Source organism: Astyanax mexicanus, chromosome 17, assembly GCF_023375975.1.
Source record: "Astyanax mexicanus isolate ESR-SI-001 chromosome 17, AstMex3_surface, whole genome shotgun sequence".
Taxonomy (NCBI): Eukaryota; Metazoa; Chordata; class Actinopteri; order Characiformes; family Acestrorhamphidae; genus Astyanax; species Astyanax mexicanus.
In genome coordinates, this window is record NC_064424.1 from 5656145 (window position 1) to 5675447 (window position 19303).

The window sequence follows — 19303 nt, forward strand, 5'->3', positions numbered from 1 at the left end:
AATATTATCACAATTTATTGCCCAGGATAATGATGATATCTTGATACTGTGATTCTGGAAAACTCCATATATCACAAGATAATTCTCAACGATATTTCACTGCATCTGTTTTACTGAAGAGGATAAAATACTCCTAAATAATCAAATAGCAAGATTATGGATTTATTGGTGTTTCAGTTTCACAAAACTTAACAATCAATATTCTTTACTGCAGGTTTACCCTATTCGTTTGATTAGGGCAACCATATGAAGAAATAAGGCATAAGTCAAATTGGGGTATCTTAGAGTCTTAGGGAGTTCAGAGTTTTAATACAAAATAATCCATATTTGATGCCATGTATAGATAATATATCGCAAATGAAAACAATATGATGTATCGCAATATTGATATTTTGTCTCATCACTAGCCCTGATATAGTCACTTGGTGGGGGTTGCAAGATTTTTATTTTGCAGAACGTCCAGAGAATCAGATCCTGATTTGATCTAGGGTCGTCTTTTCATTTTATCAGACCGACTCTTTCTTCTTTGTCTGCTTGGCTCAACTTTCAGATTCAGTTTCACTCATTTTCTCACTTTGTGTTGTGGGTGTACACCTCCAGGTAGAACTGAAACTGAAAGCAGGAATGCAAAAGACAGAAAATGTGCACAAAACCTGACTTCAGAATTTCTCAGTGAATTATTATATTCTGCACTGTTTTGTGTCCTGTTAAAACATGTCTGGAACATCACATAAAGTGGGTAAACTCTTGAGAAAAGACACTATTATTCATAGTGGAAAAAAATGTTAAAAACCCCTGTGCTAAAGGAATACACTTTAGCATACACTGCATAACATTGTGTTTTTTGAGATTTTAAGCTGATGTCTGTAAATTCTAGGATTTTAGTGATTTAGAGCCCTCTCTGGTGAGAATGGGTAATTGCACCGAGCATGCGGAAGAATAATTTTAAACTGAGCAGGTGTGATGCGGTCTCCTTTCAGAGGGGATAAATCAGATTCCAGGATTCAGATGTTCAGTCAGAGAGAGAGAGCTCAGTCAGAAACTTCACTACTTCATTTCTTTGGTTTTACTATGAGTGAATGAGCTACTGAGCTCTGAGTTTCCTCTTCTGAAGTCTCCATTGCTCCACCAGCCGCTCGTGTTCAGTAAAACTGAGTGACGTAAGTACATAAAAAATGTGACGTAAGTACGTAAAGACACGTGACATGGCCAGAAGAAGAACTCCTGCAAAAAGCAACCAAACAACCCAGTTTTTAGAATGAATATATTCGGCTTAATAGGGATGGTCGTTCCATTAAACTGGTACCATTGAAACAAACCAATATTGTATACATAATACATTCTTCTTCACTCAGAAATGCTTCTGCTTTCAGTTTAGGAATAAAATAATACACCTCCACTTTAATGAAAATTGTAATCTTCTGTATGTCCCCCGCTCACACCCCCTACAATTAATCACAATTCATGCTCCTTTCGATTTGCACATCCATACCACCCTGTGTTCTGTATTCTGTATGCTGCTGCTACTGATGATGAGAGCAAAGTCACCCCAGGTTTGATGTGTTGCAGATGTTTTAGTATGCTCATTTCCTGCGTGGTTACAGCAAAAAGAAAGCTGAAAAACACTTGTGGTTTACTGAGTCGGTTGTCCTGCACGGAACGTTGCGCTTTCACAAATCATTTTCTCTTCGGCTAGCGACTGTTACAGGAACGAGGAGCAAGCTAAGATGAGGGTAAAAGGAACAGTGTCTCTTTTACTTTAAGTGTTTCTTTCAGAGGTGCAATGTGCGATTCAAAAGCAGTAGAGTGTTTAGCAGAAAATGTGCAACCTCCTTAAAATAGCTTAACTTAACACAGGAACCTTCATGGCTTTTGATGTGTCAGTGTTCTCCTCTGCTCGTATTTTCTGTTCGAGGCTGCAGAAACCTTCCTGTTTGTGTTACAAACTGTAACACAGTGTGTGTCTGAATTTAGGTAGGTGCTGAGATGGGGGACAGTGGTAGGGTGTTGTGGCGTATTGTCATCCTGTCCTGTTTATATCCGAGTTCCTCTTAGTTGTTGAACCAATGGCTGATGAGACAAGAATAAGAAGGGGCGGGGAGGAAGAAGGGAGCTTTGCTCTTTTTTTTTTCTGAGAGCAGAAGGCTTGTGTTGTGGGTCTGAGTGCAGCTGGCGTAATGTTTGGGTGTCTCTGATTCTAATTCTCTGTGGAAACCTCCTTGCCTTCTTGGGACACTACTGTTTGTTCACAGCTTGAAATTAGGAAGCTCCCTGTGGGAGCTGATTCTGTCTTTTGACTTTTTGAAGAGAAGAGTCTGGGAGATTGAGATGCGTTTGAGAGATTTGAGAGGTTTGATCTAATTGGATTGGTAATTTTGGTTGTTTCAGTAATTTGTGGAGAGGATTAGCTTTTTATAACTCATGTGATCTGATCTTGTGAAAGGCTGTATTGACTAGTACTGGTTTTGTGTTTTATCCCAGACTCTGGGGCTCTTGGGACTCTTCTAATGGTGCTGGAAACTATGTTGGTTTGATGTGAGAGCACAAGTATGTGAGCGCTGTATATTTTGCACAGTGTTTTGTCCAGCAGTCTTGTGTGGCAGTCTAGAGTGCCTTATTAAGACTTGTGAGTATAAACTTCTGAGTTGTACACAGCTTGTTAGCAAGTCTGATTGGGCAATTGCTTGGTGGTAAAGGAAGTGTTGTGTCACTTTGTTAAGCTATCCTGCTTCCTTTTCCTCTTTCACTCCTTTAGGTTAAGTTTAGACCACAGCAAGGGTTGTGAAGCCAGCACTGAGACAGAAAAAAAGAGGAGTAGCTCCAGTTAGCTGTCATGTACAGTGATGTATTGAAATTTTGGAGTCACGGGGGTGAGTCGTGCCCTGTGTTCTGCAGATAATGTGTGGTAACAAGTGAGGTTTCCTCTAGTTTATTGTGTGGCAGCATGTTGGATCCCTGAGAGCTCATTTGGGAGTTTGTCAGATCCAGCAAGGCTGCCTGCCAGCAAGACAGATATGGGCAGCAATTTCTCAGCGGTGTAGTGACTCTGATCCTGACCCCGGAGCTTGGAACTCAAGAAAAGGCGCCTCTGGCCAATGGAAATTTTGTGTTGGAATACTGAAGCGGAATCAGCATCCAGAGTGCGTACGCTTTAAGTCTATAGCAGACCGTTTTCCTCCTCGACCTCCCTCAAACAGCGCCGAGCTTTCCTCAGGACCTAAATATACCCTACGAAGCCATCTGCGGAGGATGAAGGCGCAGGCTTTGATCCTGGCACTGCTGTGCCTGCTGCAGTCTGCATCCCACAGTGACGCTCTGTCTACTTGCAAGCCTTTGAACTTGGAGCTGGTGAAACAAAAGCGGATCGAGGCCATCCGAGGGCAGATCCTCAGCAAGCTGCGTCTGGCCAAGGAGCCGGAGGTGGACGAAGAAAAGGAGACAGACGAGGTTCCAGAAGAAGTGCTGTCCGTCTACAACAGCACGGTGGAGCTGAGCGAGGAGCTGACGCAGAACACCGCAAGCATGGCTTCTGAGGAGGCAGAGGAGGAGGCATATTATGCCAAGGAGGTTCACAAGTTCAACATGACCCGGTGTGAGTATATATATATATATATATATATTTATAGGTGGTGTGGTGTGGTGTGGTGTGGTGATCTAGCTTGACCACCGTTGTCGTTTTCACATGTAAATTCAGTATTGTCATGTCTGGCAGGTCTATACATCAGCAGGAAAAGTACTGTTTGAATCTTGTGAGGAAATCAATTAATAATTGATTGATTGGTGCTCAGTTAGACAAATAGTGCACTCAACTGATAAATGATAAGATAAAACTTGTCAGGTAAAAGGGTAAACCTGATATAAAACTTGTTTAACAAATGAAATAATAGATTTTACTATCCTAAAAGTTGGTGGCACAAACGTTGTGCATTAATTCAGTGTTCTTTAATTGTTTAAACACTTTAAAGACTGTAGATTTGTATATCTTTATATTCGTTTTGCACGCCTTGGCTGGATTTTCTCAGTCAGCTTCATGAGGTAGAGTCACCTGGAATTCAGGCTTTCAGTTAACAGCTGTGCTGAACTCATCAAGAGTTAATTACTTGAATTTCTTGCCTCTTAATAAAGTGTTTGAGAGCATCAGTTAAAGTAAAGTAGTGAAGAGGTAGAGTTACAGGTATACAGTGAATAGTGAATATTTGAATAATGTTCTAAAATATATTATGAGAAGAACGTCTCAACTAAGTAAAGAAACAAAAAGAGCTCAGTTAGACAAATAGTGCACTCAACTGATAAATGACAAGATAAAACTTGTCAGATAAAAGGTTAAACCTGATATAAAACTTGTTTAGCAAATGAAATAATAGATTTTACCATCCTTTAGGTTTGTGGTACAAAAGTTCTTCAATGTGTATTGATGATTGGAGTAACATTAATGGTATTGGGTAGATACCGTATCAGTCAAAAGTATGGACACTTTAAATTTAGTGGGTTTTTTTAATATTATTTTTTTATAGTCAACAAGATTGTAGATTTTTATATCTTTATATTAGTTTTGTCGGTCTTGGCTGGATTTTCTGAGTCAGCTTTATGAGGCAGACTTGGAATTCAGGCTTTCAGTTAACAGCTGTGCTGAACTCATCAAGAGTTAATTACTTAAATTTCTTGTCTCTTAATGTGTTTGAGAGCATCAGAAAAAAAAATCTTAAAGAAATGAAGGTCAGTCAAATCCGATTTTTTTTTCAAAAACGTCCAAGGAAGTATCCTCAAGTGTAAAGACCATCAAAAACGTTATGATAAAACTGGCTTTCATCAGGACCTTCCCAGGAAAGAAAGAGTAACCTCTGTTATACATTACAAGGTAACAGCCTCTCAGATCTGTAATCTGATAGATTTTGTGTTGTTATGCAAAAAATTGTCATTTTCCTGTAAAATGTTACAAATTCTGACCAAATTATGGATGCTAATCTATAGGGGTTGTACAAAATTGATTAGTGCTGAATCACAGTATTGTCATATCATTGTTATTATAGAAAATGTATTGTGATATTATCATTAGTTATTAAAAAGCCATAGTAATGATAAAATTTTAAGGGTTGACTTCCTCTCTCAATTCTATTGATTTACTTTTGTATGCTCAATTTATTATGAGGGTATTATTACTCATTTTTATAATAATAATAATAATAATAATAATAAAAATAAAAATAATAAAAATAATACATTTTATTTTTATAGCGATTTTCAGGAAACTCAAAGATGCTTATGAGGGTACTAATTCTAAAAGTATCATTTTCAACAGAAAAAAGCATTTAAATGCAGACCATTCCATTAAACATTGTCTTATTATTGTCTTGCTCTAATGGTTTTTTTAACATTTACCACTAACCACAGTGTGTAACTAAGGCTTAATCATTTGCTTATGCATTACAAATTAAAACATGTAACTTTTAGCTTGATGATTTCTTTTATCTTGTGGGTGTATGCTAGTTAGCAGGCCACAAACAGGAAGGAAGTATATTTAGAGGGTGCTGTCTGGTGACTCCGATCCTGCATTGAAAGTCATCAGAGGCAGTTTGAACTCTATCTTGCAGCTCACACCCATCACCCCACAGCTATCTTTTACGTCCACGCTGTGATGCACTGTGTTATTCATTTATAGCCGCTGAGAGATGTCGAAAGAGAACAGAAGAAGCTTCCTTTCGTGAGCTGCTCAGAGTGTTCTGCGTAAGTGGCACTCTCTGAGACCTCTGTTCCAGTCAGCTTCTGCTTTTTGAGTATTTGAAGATACTCAGAACTGCTGTGTTCAGCTCTGTTTAGCAAGAGAGTTGAAGGTTGTAAACATGGCACGGGAAGTGTAAGAATAGACTATTTAGTGGTTAATGCATACAATTAAAATACCCTCATTGACAAAAAAAATGCTCCATGAAGCAGATGATAGATTGGAATGAATGTAATCTAATGTTATGATGATATGAGTAAATATTAGGGGTGTGACGAGACACCAATATTACGAGACGAGACGAGACACAATACTGGGTTCACAAGAACGAGACGAGATTTAAAAATAAAATTTTAAAGAAAGCGTCAAAAATGAAAAATGGCTCGAAAACTAGAGTTTTATTTGACAAAATCATATAACACAATCTTAACAGACTGGTTTCTCTCACACATTGATTCTATAAGAAATAGAATTAATATAAAATAAAACTTTTCTAGGTCTTATATAGTGCAAACAATAAGTGCAAACCACAACCAGTCATATTAAGACTATGGATTGTGTGTTTTTTTCTATGCATAACCATAACCAGTCATATTAAGACTATGCTTGAAGTGCAAACAGAGACAGAACATTTTTTAATACAGTACAGAGCTAAGAGATTAGTACAACTGCCTATGAAACAGTCACGTGTAGGATTTCGTTACAGTATTTACTAGCGCTGTGAATCTTTGGGACAGTAAGAGCACTGTAGCACTGAGCTTTTTAACTCTTCCGCGGAGCGCACCTACTCTTTTTTTTTTTTTTCCCGCGAGACAGGTTTAAGCTTGGCAAGAAATATCGTCATTTTAATCTCGCGAGATCTCTTCCCACACCCCTAATAAATATAGTATTATAGTGAAAAAATGAGTTTATTGGGGAAAAACTGTACTGTTTGTATGCATACAGGGTCTATATGGTATCTGAAGCACATTTATCCACAGATTTTGCGACTGGATCTGTAGATCCTGCATAGGTTGCTGAAGCTGGAATTTTACAGCTTGTCCTACAGTAAATATTTGATTGATTAAATCTGGTAAATCTGTAGTGTTGTGATCTTACGGAGTATTTCCCCCCCTAGAGATGTCTTTTGTTTTTGCTTTTTTGTCATACTGATATTTTTCCGATTATCAAACATTTACATTAATATCAGATAAAGATATATAAAAAAACACTGTTTTTAAATGATAAAATACAAATATATCTGATTTATCAGTCTTTGACTAGGCTGCTCCAAAAACCTTTCAGAGCTGGACTTGTTTGTGTGCTTTGGATCATTGTCCTGCTGTAGAACCCAAGTACACCAAGTAGTCTAAGGTCACAAACAGATGGCCGAAGATTCTCCTACAGCAGGGATCAGCAATTAAGTTTGGCCGTGGGCCAGATATTTTCCAGATGTTTGTAAAATTAAGTGTAATGGGATGGAGCGCTACAGACTAGTAGCTCTCCAGCCCAGAGGGTTGTTGAACCCAATTGCAGAACAGTTGAGCAGGTAAACCTCTCCTCACGTGGGATTGAACCTGTGTCGTAAGGGTCGCGGCCCAATACACTATTGCTGCCCCAGCTAGTGAATTGGGACACGGCCTGGAAAAAATGCCTTTATAAGGAGATAGGGAGCCCAAGAACTGGCGGAAAAACAAGAAGAGGCGGAAACTAAAGTCAGGCCAAGTGCAACAAAGATGCAGGGAAAGTAATGAAAACTAAAACTCACTAGAGAAGCATTTTATATATATATATATACAATATGTATATATACATTTATTATCATTTATTATAGTTCAAACAACCTCCTGGGCTAGATGTTTCATGCTTGCGGGCCAGATGCTGACCCCTGTCCTACAGGATTGTCTGGTAAACAGCAGAATTCCATCTTAAAGCAAGATTGGTTTGGGTAGTGTTTTTTTCCTTAATAAAAATTTAAAATGATCATTTAAAAATGTTATAGTTATACTTTATTAAAAACATTGCAAATATTAGCTGATCAATTTACAGAGTATGACTTATCGTCTTGTTTTTGTCTCATCGTAAATGTTTTTGAATTAATTTTGCTCTTGTTCGCAAAGTCTCCTCAACCTGGCAACCCGCAGGAGCTTGGTGTCTGGGAGGGAGGAGGGGGCAAGGCAGGCAACTTTCTCCAGTGCTTTAAAATTGGACAGTAGTTGCCATTTTACACACTTTATGGCATTTTTACTCATTATCTGAGAAAACCGTACGTGTTTATAATATAAAGCTCTTCATACTACAGGTTCGTTTAGAAGCTTGACTGAGGAGGATCTGTATAATTTAGGCCGTTTGACTGCATGGGGTTATTTTGGTGTTGGTTTTCTGAACTGACAACTCTGGAAACCCACAGCCAGTGTCGACCATTTACTCCTCAGTCTTTTGAGAAGTTTGCCTGCATGCTTTCCTCCACCTACTCCCATAATTTCCTCTGCTTACATGTTCTGTTTTGCCTCTCCTATCATTACGCGTCTCAGCAGCGAACCTCTCAAAACTTGTGCCCCTGCATTAAGATGCTGCGAGACGGTAGAGCCGCAGAAACCCTCCTATTTGAAGATTTGAAGGGGGAGGATTAGTGCGTCGCTCTGCGGTGGGGCAGTGTGGCATGATCTGGATCATTTTCTCAGAGGGCTGGCCAATGTGTAATTACTGTCAGATATAGGGATAATTCTGGCTCAGACTGGCAGAGACATGAGCAGTGGGCTGCCTTCCTCCAAACCTTAAACCTCACCCCTCACCTCTGCCCTATTTTCAACAATTCAACATCTAAAAAAAATCAGTTATGTTCTGGGACCTGTTCTATTTTTGCAAATTAATATTTGGCAAATGTGCAAAAAAATAACTTTTTGGATATCTCTATATCCTTAGACACTCAGAGCACACTGTCCTAAGCATAGACTGACACACAGCTGCCATGCTGTGGCCGGGTTTGCCGACAACTTTGAAAAAAATGCATTTAAAAAAATATACATAATAATTAATGCTGATCTGATTTCGTACTCGTCTTTTATATTGGGGGAAAAAAGACATTATTATGAAAATTATAGTTTCCTGCTAATGTACTCTGAATGCAGATATATACAGAGAAATTAAATATCTAATTTTGTGGCATCTTACATATTTTGTGCAGTTTTTATATTTAATTTTATTGTAGTAACTTATACATGTAGTTGTCATGTTCCTCCTCAGTGTCTTAAAAAAAAAAAAAAAAATTCACTTTGCATGGTTCGAATCCTGTTCATAAAGCTTGCCATCAGCTACCGGAGCCCTAAGAGAGCACAATTGTCCTTGCTTTCTCTGGGTGGGTACAGTGCAGTAGATGGTGCTCTATCCCCTCATCACTCCTAGGGTAATGTCAATCAGCACAAGATTGCGTCTGTGAGCTGATGTATCAGAACCGAGTCGCTGCACTTTTCTTCAAGGGTAATTGGGTAAATGGCCTTGTAAATTGAGGAGAAAATAAGGAAAAATTAGAAATAAAATTATAATATAAATATAAGTAAATTTGTTTAGTTTCTATTTTTTTAAAGTGGGTTGCGACTTAATGACCATTAGAAAATGTGAGTCCCATGCTGAGACCAGTTGAGAACCCTTGATCTATTTGCTATCTACACTTGATTTTTTTTTTTTTTTATCATATGGGCATTTAGATTCATAAAACCAAGTATTTTCTTTTATATTGTTTGACATTTTCTTCTTCCTCAATGCTTCTCTCTTTCACTTTACCTGATTTTAGTTTCTTCTTTTTTTCACTTCTCTCTGAATACTTTGCCAATGAGTCACACAGCATAAACTAAACTTAACTTCTTGGTTTCAGACTAAATGGATGTTGAATTAGATCAGAAATCATTTCCCAGAATAACTATGACAATTGCCTTAAATGATTTTAAAATAAATGGCACAATACTGTATTTCAGCCCAAAGCTCTACTGTATCTGTGCTGGAGTCTGTAATTTATTGTTGCTTTAGGCTGTGATGCTCATGTGCTTAGGGAGCTGCTGACGGCAGTCAGTCTATAACTTGTAAAATGCATGTAAATTCTGGAACTTCTGGTATATTCACTTCTGAGTTGGCAGACTCTGTGTCTTCCATTTTAAGACAAATGTTTTTGTTTATACAGTTTTCTGGCATTTGTTAAGACAGAACCTTCTCTCCATCCATGTGCATTAGGCCTAGCTGGACTTGTTGTCAGTTTAATCACATAAAATAAGCCTGACTGGCTGAATGATTGAAGTTTTCCTGAACTAAGAAGCAGTAATAACAGGCGTCTGGAAGTCAGGGGTAGTGTTTTATGCATTATACTAAACACATGGAATCAAAGGGAATATGAAAAATGCCAAATCTGGTTTTCTAGATTTACAGAGTGAGTAAGGACTGTCTGGGGGCTTCAGGCGAGGCATTATAAAAGATTAATAAAAAATAGAGGCTGCTGTAAAGGAAGGTTTCTTTGATTTTAATGTTTTAGACAATTTTACTATTTTCTCCTTAATCAAGATGTTGTCTCAGACCAAAACAAATGCTTGATATAAAGTCATGCCTCCCTCCTCCTACAGTATTTGTTCACTCCAGCCTTCCAAAAAGGCAGTTATTTCCAGCCATGCAAGACCACCCAACTATCTCTTTAAATGAAGGCCAAAATAGTTGAAACTTGAGGCCAGATTACCATTTCAGAAACATGTTTTACATCACTATTAATAAAGTTGGATAAAAACCTCAAGAACATTTTTTAGTGTTAGGCTCAATAATCAACAAAACATTTGATTTGTTGTAACTGAGCTTGTAGTGGCTACTGCGCCTGCGCAGATCTCCACAGCAAACGGGAGCTTCTCCCACCAGCATCTGATCATACTCCAAAGTCGCCAAAGTCCTGCAAAGTCCAGCGCACCTGGACCAAAGGGAGTGACAACTGGCTGACACTGATTGGTTTATTTCACATTACGCCCAAAAAACACACCCATGATTAATTAAGAAAAATAGTTAATTCCTTTTGCTTGCTTTTGTATTTTTTTTTTTACAGACTTCTATCGCATGCAGTCTGTCTTATAATAAAAACTAATGATTAGAAGGAACAAGTTTTTTTGACTTGTTGACTTTTTTGTATTTTCAGGTCCAAATGACACTGTGATGGTGTTCAACATCACAGAAATAAAGGAAGTTCTGGGCCTAGAGCGCATGGTCTCCCAAGCAGAGCTCCGTTTTCACATCAAGGACGTGAAACTGACGGGTGGTGCAGAGCAGAGGCTGGAGCTGTACCAGGGCGGCGGGGACAAAGCTCGCTACTTGAGTTCGTATTTCATCACTAGTGAATCGAATGAAAAGTGGCTGTCTTTCGATGTAACACACACCCTGAAAGAGTGGCTACAAAAACCTGGTGAGTTTCACATAAAAAACAGTAAACACAAGGTTGTGATTTAGTATGTGATGCAATTTTTTTCTTTTTGTCTTGAAGATCCGAAATATAGTCATTTTTAATAGTTAATTGTGAGAATCCTTAAAGAAAAGGAGTTATAAAGGCATGAAAAATTTGTCCATTGTCAACAGAAAACATTATTTAATTGCACGTGCTGTACCCTCGCACACTTTTACACTGCAAGAAACGAAATCTTAGCAAGTGAAATTATTTAATTTCTTGGGAATAAATAAATAAAAGTGTACCACTTTAAAATAAGACTACCTTTATAAAGGGCTTATACATGGTTTACAATTAATTTACTAATGGTTATTATTTAGGTTGTAAATGCCTCATAAAGCATCACTAATAATCAGTTATAACACATACGTAGAAAGTGCAACAATGACCTGTTGCTTACCAAATAGTCAACCCACAGCCGTCTATATTGTTGCCATTTCTAATTGTGTTATAACTGATTATTAATGATTTTTTAAGGCATTTACAACCTAATTAGTAACCATTAATAAACTAACTGTAAACCATTTAAATTTTTTTAAATGGTTTACTTTATAAAAGTAGTCTTATTTTAAAGTGGTACCAATAAAAGTGTTATATTATTTAGCTTATTTTAGGAACAACAACCGTAATCAGTCTTGTTTACCGTAGTTTTTTCTTTTACTTTATTAAGTAATTTTAATCAAAATAAGCACATAAGTCACCAGTCAAGTTATTTTGGTCTTTGTGTCCAAATTTAAGATATAAAACCGTGTATTTTTACTTGATTCAATTCAAGTAATTTGTGCTTACCCCATTGACAGATTTTTATAGTTAATATTATATAGATTTTATATATTTTTGTTTATTATTTTATTCTTTTATTATAATTTATTGAAATTTTCTGTCGTAAATCTTACTGTAAAGCACAAGTAGGAATGCCTTGTCTTCAGCACTGGCAGACTAAAGTGGGGATTGTTGGCAGGGAGGGCAACTGCCCCCTGTTGTCCTCATAGCTGAATAATTATCTCTAAATGTACCTTTAGACAGGTAGAAATGTAAAAAGTAATACAGTGATTGATGCCAGCAAGTGTGCCTCTTCTTGCAATAAATTATTGATGACGTGCCTCTAGATTAGAACATTTTGATAATGTTTCTTATAAAGTGCACATCTATGAGTGCTCTTCTGCTCATCCAGTAAAAAGTTATTATTAAGTGCTATGAAAGTAAATGGCAGCGATACTAGACAGTGTTTGAAAGGATGCCAAGCCAGTGGATTAAATGTGATATGGTGCTCTAAAGGTGCCACAATGTATTTCATGGTACAAGACAGTTAATTGTTGTTTATCTATTCCATCCAATTATGTTTTAAGTTTTCACACATAATAAAAAATAACAACAATTTACAATAAGGGTACCTCAAATAACAGTACTTACTTTAATGCTTAACCCCTTAACGCCTGAATTAATGTAGCTGTATATGAAAAAATGTTTCATGTGTGTTTTACCTTTAAGTAGATAGTAAATATTGTTGAGATTATTAATTTCACTTTTGCACAAAAATAAATAGAAATTTTGGTATGTTGCAAATTTGCAACAACAGGCAATATGGTCTATTTGGGGTAAATTTGGTATGTTGCAAATTTGCTACAGCAGACATAATGGTCCATACTAAGATAACAATAACAGAGTAATATAACAGTGAAAAATCAATGTTTTATTTATGCACCCAACAGCAGGCATTCAATAATAAATAACACCAATTACTGTCACCAACACAATATACACAAATATTACAGGAAACATTTCATTAATTTGAATTCTAGATTCATTTGAATTGTAAATTGTCAAAGGTTCCTAGGTCCGTGGCGAATATGCACTAACAGGCATTGGGGGAATGCAGGCGCTATCTTGGCAGGTTGATTGAATCAAACGGTTAGTCGCATATTTGCAACAACAGGCGTTAAGGGGTTAAGAATGTTGTAAGTAATAATTAGTTGAAACATTTTGTTGTAAGTGGTGTTAATTAATGTATATTTTTGTTAATTGTTTTAAAATAAGAACATTTCAGACTTTTTATTTGTGTTTCTGAACAGAGACGGAGCAAGTGTTCCAGATGAAGTTGCACTGTGGGTGTAATGAACCTGTTCAAAATCGTCTCTTCACTATATCAGGTCTGTGCTATGAAGTCATTGATTCACAGATTTAAAATAGTGCTTATAAAGATGGTGGGCGATATCATTCAGTGTTATCGGTATTGAACAAACATATATTTAGGAAATATATAGAGAACATGTATTAAAACTGTTAAATCAGAACTACAGAGTAAATGCCTGTTTATACTAACTCTTTTTCAAATAGAAAAACAGATGAAGATTTTAATGTAGTGGAACCTTTAAGCCTAGTCTGACACATATTTTGCATGCTGCGCCAGAATTGGCAAATTTTTCATGGGCGCAACCAACATACACAGCTCTGCTCCTCATCCCACAAATGCATGTATGAGATTTATTGCCAAGAAGCATTGTTACAACAAAGAAATAATCTACCAAACACACATTTCCTTACTTCTGGTGCTATGATTGTTATGGGAGTTATTTGAATTGAATTACTGAAATAAGTGAACTTCTTAATGATATTTTCATTTTTTAAGATGCACCTGTTAACCCTCCTGTTATGTTTTGGGTCAAATTGACTCTGGGGAAAATAGTTAAAAGTATTTTTTCAGTATAAAACGTCTTCTGCTTTCCTTAATTAGTGTAATCAACAAAAACACACATTTGCAACCACCCCCAAAAACTAAAACAAAATTGCAATGTTATGTTTTAATGTTATGTAAAATTGTGTTTTATATGTAGGTCTTTGAAAAGTAATAAAGTAGTTAAACATTAAAAAAGTTTGAACATCTATTTTTTTTATGAAAAACTAGTGAATTATCCTAATTGAAGCATCACCTGTTAGAGGTAAGGAACACCAGTGCACTAAATATTGATAGAATAATTAGTAATGGAGTTAGTAATTAAATATTCACACTGACTGTAAGGATTTGTTTGGTTTCAGACATATTTTGGATGATTAAACATGCACCGGGTCAAACTGACCCGGGAACACCATTGCTGTTCCTGATAAATGAATATAACAGGAGGGTTAAAGACAGAGCTTTACTTAAAAAAGTATTTTGTTTTACCAAGAAATGCAACCGAAGTTTGAAGAGATTTAAAAAAACGTCTTATTGAAAACTTTCAAGAATCCCAATATTACTTTCTGATCATATCGCCCAACTTACCTACTTTTAAGTAGCTGTTTCTAAATCACATATTTTTAACACTGAACCTCTACTGACTTCTCTACACGCAGGTATTCTCACAGGTAGAGGAGACAAAACACCCCTATATATCATGATGCCGAAGAAGCCCCACATTCTGGTGATGTCGCTGCCCGTGGAGCGCCACAGTCAGCTCAACTCCAGGAAAAAGCGCCAAGCTGCAGCAGAACCTGCTTGCTTTGAGTAATATTTAGTTATATTTAGTATAAAAAATATAAATATCAACTATATATGTTGAAAGCCACATTGTATTTAACCTGCAACATTTCCCTGTTTTATCCAGGCAGTCAGAGAACTGTTGCGTGAGGAAGCTTTATATAGACTTCCGGAAGGATCTGGGCTGGAAATGGATACATGAACCATCTGGATATTATGCAAACTACTGTATTGGCTCTTGTTCCTATGTATGGAACACAGAAAATAAGTATTCACAGGTAACATGCATTTAAAAAGCATTTCAGCTGGTCAAATAAGATATTTTTGTTTATGGCAGGGGTATAAAATAAAATGCTTCTCTGGTGAGCTTTTGTTTACATTCCTCTCCTGTCTCTGTGTCGCGCTCTGTGTGACTCTAGTTTCCACCTGTTCTTGTTTTTCCGCCCATGCTCGGGCTCCCTATCTTCTTATGAGTGCTTTTTATCCCATGCCAATTCAATAGCCAGGGCAGCAGTAGTGTATTGGACCGATTTTTTGTGGCCAACTACGTAATGGCTTGGAAAATATCTGGTCTGTGGCCAAACTTAATTGCCGACCCCTGGTATATGGTAATTGTTGACAGATTTACGATAAAACAAGATAAGCCAGGATACGATATATGAAGATATTCTTCATTAATTTTAGCATTCTGTAGGTGAGCCATTAGCTGTGCACCATGCATGTTGATTTAGGGCGTGTCAGTGTGTCTTTATTTATTTAATCATAACAAAAATAATTCCAGGCATGTCCTGGAACAGCGTTCTTTAAAGAGGTGAGACTAAGATCAACCTGTACCAGAATGATGGAAAGATGATAGTTGGAACAGCCTGAAACAAAGCACATCACATTTTCTGTAAATCATGATGGTGGCATGGATGTGCATGGCTTCTAATGGCCTTGAGTAACTTTTTGTTTTTTGATGATGTGACAGAAGACAGAAGTAGAAGGATGAATTCTGAAATGTACAGGCATTAACTTTCTGCTCAGATTCAATCAAATGCAGCAAGGTTGAATGGATGGTGCTTCTATGGACAGATGAACAATGACCAAATCATACTGCAAAAGCAGCCAGGCATTTTTTTAAGGCAAAAAAAATAAAATATTCTGCATTCTGCAATATAACAGCATTTCACTCGCTTAAGACAAAGCTAAAGGTTGAAAGACCCACATATGAGCAACAACTGAAGACAGCTGCGCTAAAGACCTGTCAAAGCATCATAGAGGATGAAACCCAAAGGACTGCAAAGGATTGTCAACAAAATAACTTTCAGTATGGTAAAGTTTATTTGTCCAACTACTTTTGAGCCTCTGAATTGGAAGACTTGGTAGAAAAATAGCTGCAGTCCCTAAACACATCATAGGATATTTCTGATCAGAGTATTTCTGATCATAGAGTATGTTGAAATGTTTAAGAGTTCAGAAATCAATATTTGGTGGAATAACCCTGGTTTTTAATCACAGTTTTTTTCATGCATCTTGGCATCATGTTCTCCTCCACCAATCTTACACACTGCTTTTGGATAACTTTGTGCTTTACACTCCTGGTGCAAAAATTCAAGCAGTTCAGTTCGGGGGTTTGATGGCTTGTGATCATCCATCTTCCTCTTGATTATATTCCAGAGGTTTTCAATTTGGTAAAATCCAATAAACTAATTTTTAAGTGGTCTCTTATTTTTTTCTGAGCTGTAGTTGAATATGTGACAGAGTTCACTTTTTATACATTCTTCTTTATGTACACAATTCCGGGGCATTAAAATAAAACCTATTTACCTTCCAAATTCTAAAAATGTGCAACCTTTAACTCTGTGTTTATTAAACAAACCACTAAAAGGGGTCGTTTAGACACATACAGTTGTACATAAAAATGTTTGGCACGCTTTAATGTCTCATTTTTTTAAATAATTAATAAAATCATGGGAAATCTTGTAATTGTAATGTAATTCTGATTAACCCTCATGTTATTTCTATTTGTTAGAAACAGCATGAAGTCATATTGATTCATGTTTAACTACATATCAATATAGGATATTTTCCTTCATAAAGATGAAACCTTTTTCTTTAGCTTTGTTAATATAAATATTAAAAAATACCCATTGCAGAACATTGTTTACTTAAGAACAAACAAAAAAACAAACAAATATTTGGCTATTGTTTTAAATTTTATGTTTTTACCCTTTGAAGTTTCTATTGTTAAGACTGGGTCAACTTATATTTGTAATTTGCATTTTGGATCAGATTGGTCATAAGATATTGTTGCGTAACAAAAGCTTTCTTCAGTTTCTCCACTTTAACACTGTTGGAATAAAAATAAAGCTGTTTATTTGTATCTGCTAGGTATTGGCACTGTACAAACATCATAATCCTGGAGCATCAGCCCAGCCGTGCTGTGTGCCTCAGGTCCTGGATCCACTACCCATCCTTTATTATGTGGGAAGGCAACATAAGGTTAGTATTATACCACATTATACACTACCTGGCCAAAAACAAAAAGCCTCCACCTGGATTTAAGTAAGTAAATGATGTGTTGGTTGGTTGATGCTGCAGTTGGTCTACAGGTTTAGGTTCAGCAACAGTATGTGCTGAAAGAATGAGGTCAGCTGACTCCCTAAATATATACTGAATATAGACCAGGTTATTCCATCAATGGATTTTTTCTTCCCTGATGAACACGGCCATATTCCAAGATGATAATGCCAGGATTCATGGTGCTGGAATTGTGAAAGAGTGATTCAGGGAGCATGAGATCATAATTTTCATACATGGATTGAGAGAGTTCACCACAGAGTCCAGATCTTAATCTCATTGAGAATCTTTGGGATGTGCTGGATGGAGAAGAGCTGCTTTGTGCAGTGGTCAGACTCTACCATCATCAATGCTGCTGCAAGATCTTGGTGCAAAATGTATAAATTAATGAAACACTAGATTGAAATAAATCTTGTGACTAGGGGTGGGCGATATGGCTCTAAAATAATATCACGATATTTCAGGGTATTTTTGCGATAACGATATACTTGGCGATATAGGAAAACTAAAATAATTCATTCATTTCAGGAATATAGTATAAGAGTATAACAAAATAATCATAATGTGGCAAAATAAATAATATAGCATAAAATAATATAATGCAGCAAAAAATATTGCAGAATATTTAGTGCATGCATATAAACTGCAAACTAAAACAATTATACAATAAATACACCTAAAGCTTCACAGTAAATAATAGACTACTTTTAAGACGGAACATCTCTATTATCACGATATGGATTTTTAATATCATGATATTTCTGTGTCACGATATATTGTATACGATATAATATTGCCCACCCCTACTTGTGACGTTGCAGAAGCTTATTGTTATTAAAACAATGCCACAGGGAATGTGTGCTGCAATCAAAGCTAAAGGCACTTCAACCAAATATTATGAGTGTGTGACCTTTTTTTTTTTGACCAGGCAGTGTACATTCATACTCACTCATACATACTCATACTTATTTTTTTTACTTTGGCTTCAAAGTTTGCACTGAAACACTGAAAACTATTTTACTACAGGTAGAACAACTGTCAAATATGATTGTTAAGACCTGCAAATGTAGCTGAATGGACCTCATGGTTTTTCATCTCTCCCTGCTGAGCAGTAAGGAGAAAAGACAGCATGGCACTGAAGCAGCCATAGGTACAGAAGAAGAACTTTAATGATTGGACAGTAAAATGTAAAGAGATGGACTCTATTTCAATGCTTTCAGTTTGAGATTCCAATGTTCCAGTGATCAATTACATTGTAAAGTGAGAGTTGCTACTATATAGAGCATTCTCTGGTGAGATGTTGTCAGTGTGTTTGTGTGTGTGCATGGCTGCGTCCATCCAAATCCATTGTTTTATTAATAAACTACAGCTCTGGAAAAAATTAAGAGACCAATTCAGTTTCTGAATCAGTTTCTCTGATTTTGCCATTTATAGGTTTATGTTTGAGTAAAATGAACATTGTGGTTTTATTCTATAAACTACAGACAACATTTCTCCCAAATGACAAATAGAAATATTGTTATTTAGAGCATTTATTTACAGAAAATTACTGAAATAGCAAAAAAGATGCAGAGCTTTCAGACCTCAAATAATGCAAAGAAAACAAGTTCATATTCATAAAGTTTTCAGAAAAACCCTGGTTTATAATCACAGTTTAAATGCATATTGGCATCATGTTCTACAGTTTTACACACTGCTTTTGGATAACTTCATGCCTTTACTCCTGATGCAAAAATGTAAGGAGTTCAGTTTGGTTTGATGGCTTGTGATCATCCATCTTCCTCTTGATTATGTGTTGAATATGTGACAGAGTTCACTTTTTATACATTCTTTTTTATGTACACAATTCCGGGGCATTAAAATAAAACCTATTTACCTTCCAAATTCTAAAAATGTGCAACCTTTAACCACTAAAAGGGGTCATTTAGACACATAAAAATGTTTGGCACGATTTAATGTCTGAATTTGTCAAATAATTAATAAAATCATGGGAAATCTTTTGTATGTAATTCTGATTAACCCTCATGTTATTTCTATTTGTTAGAAACAGCATGAAGTCATATTGATCCATGTTTAACTACATATCAATATAGGATATTCTCCTTCATAAAGATGAAAC

General features: G+C 36.3%; 1 protein-coding gene across 1 annotated transcript; it reads left to right on the plus strand.

The window, feature by feature from the left end:
• The first annotated feature begins 1557 nt into the window (after positions 1-1557).
• On the plus strand, positions 1558-18577 carry tgfb1b (transforming growth factor, beta 1b). The gene is made up of 7 exons (XM_022675957.2): positions 1558-3592; positions 10863-11126; positions 13238-13315; positions 14499-14649; positions 14750-14900; positions 16996-17106; positions 18211-18577. Exons 1-7 carry the CDS (start codon positions 3250-3252, stop codon positions 18256-18258), a joined length of 1146 nt encoding a protein of 381 aa, XP_022531678.2. The 5' UTR covers positions 1558-3249; the 3' UTR covers positions 18259-18577.
• The last annotated feature ends 726 nt before the right edge of the window (positions 18578-19303 follow it).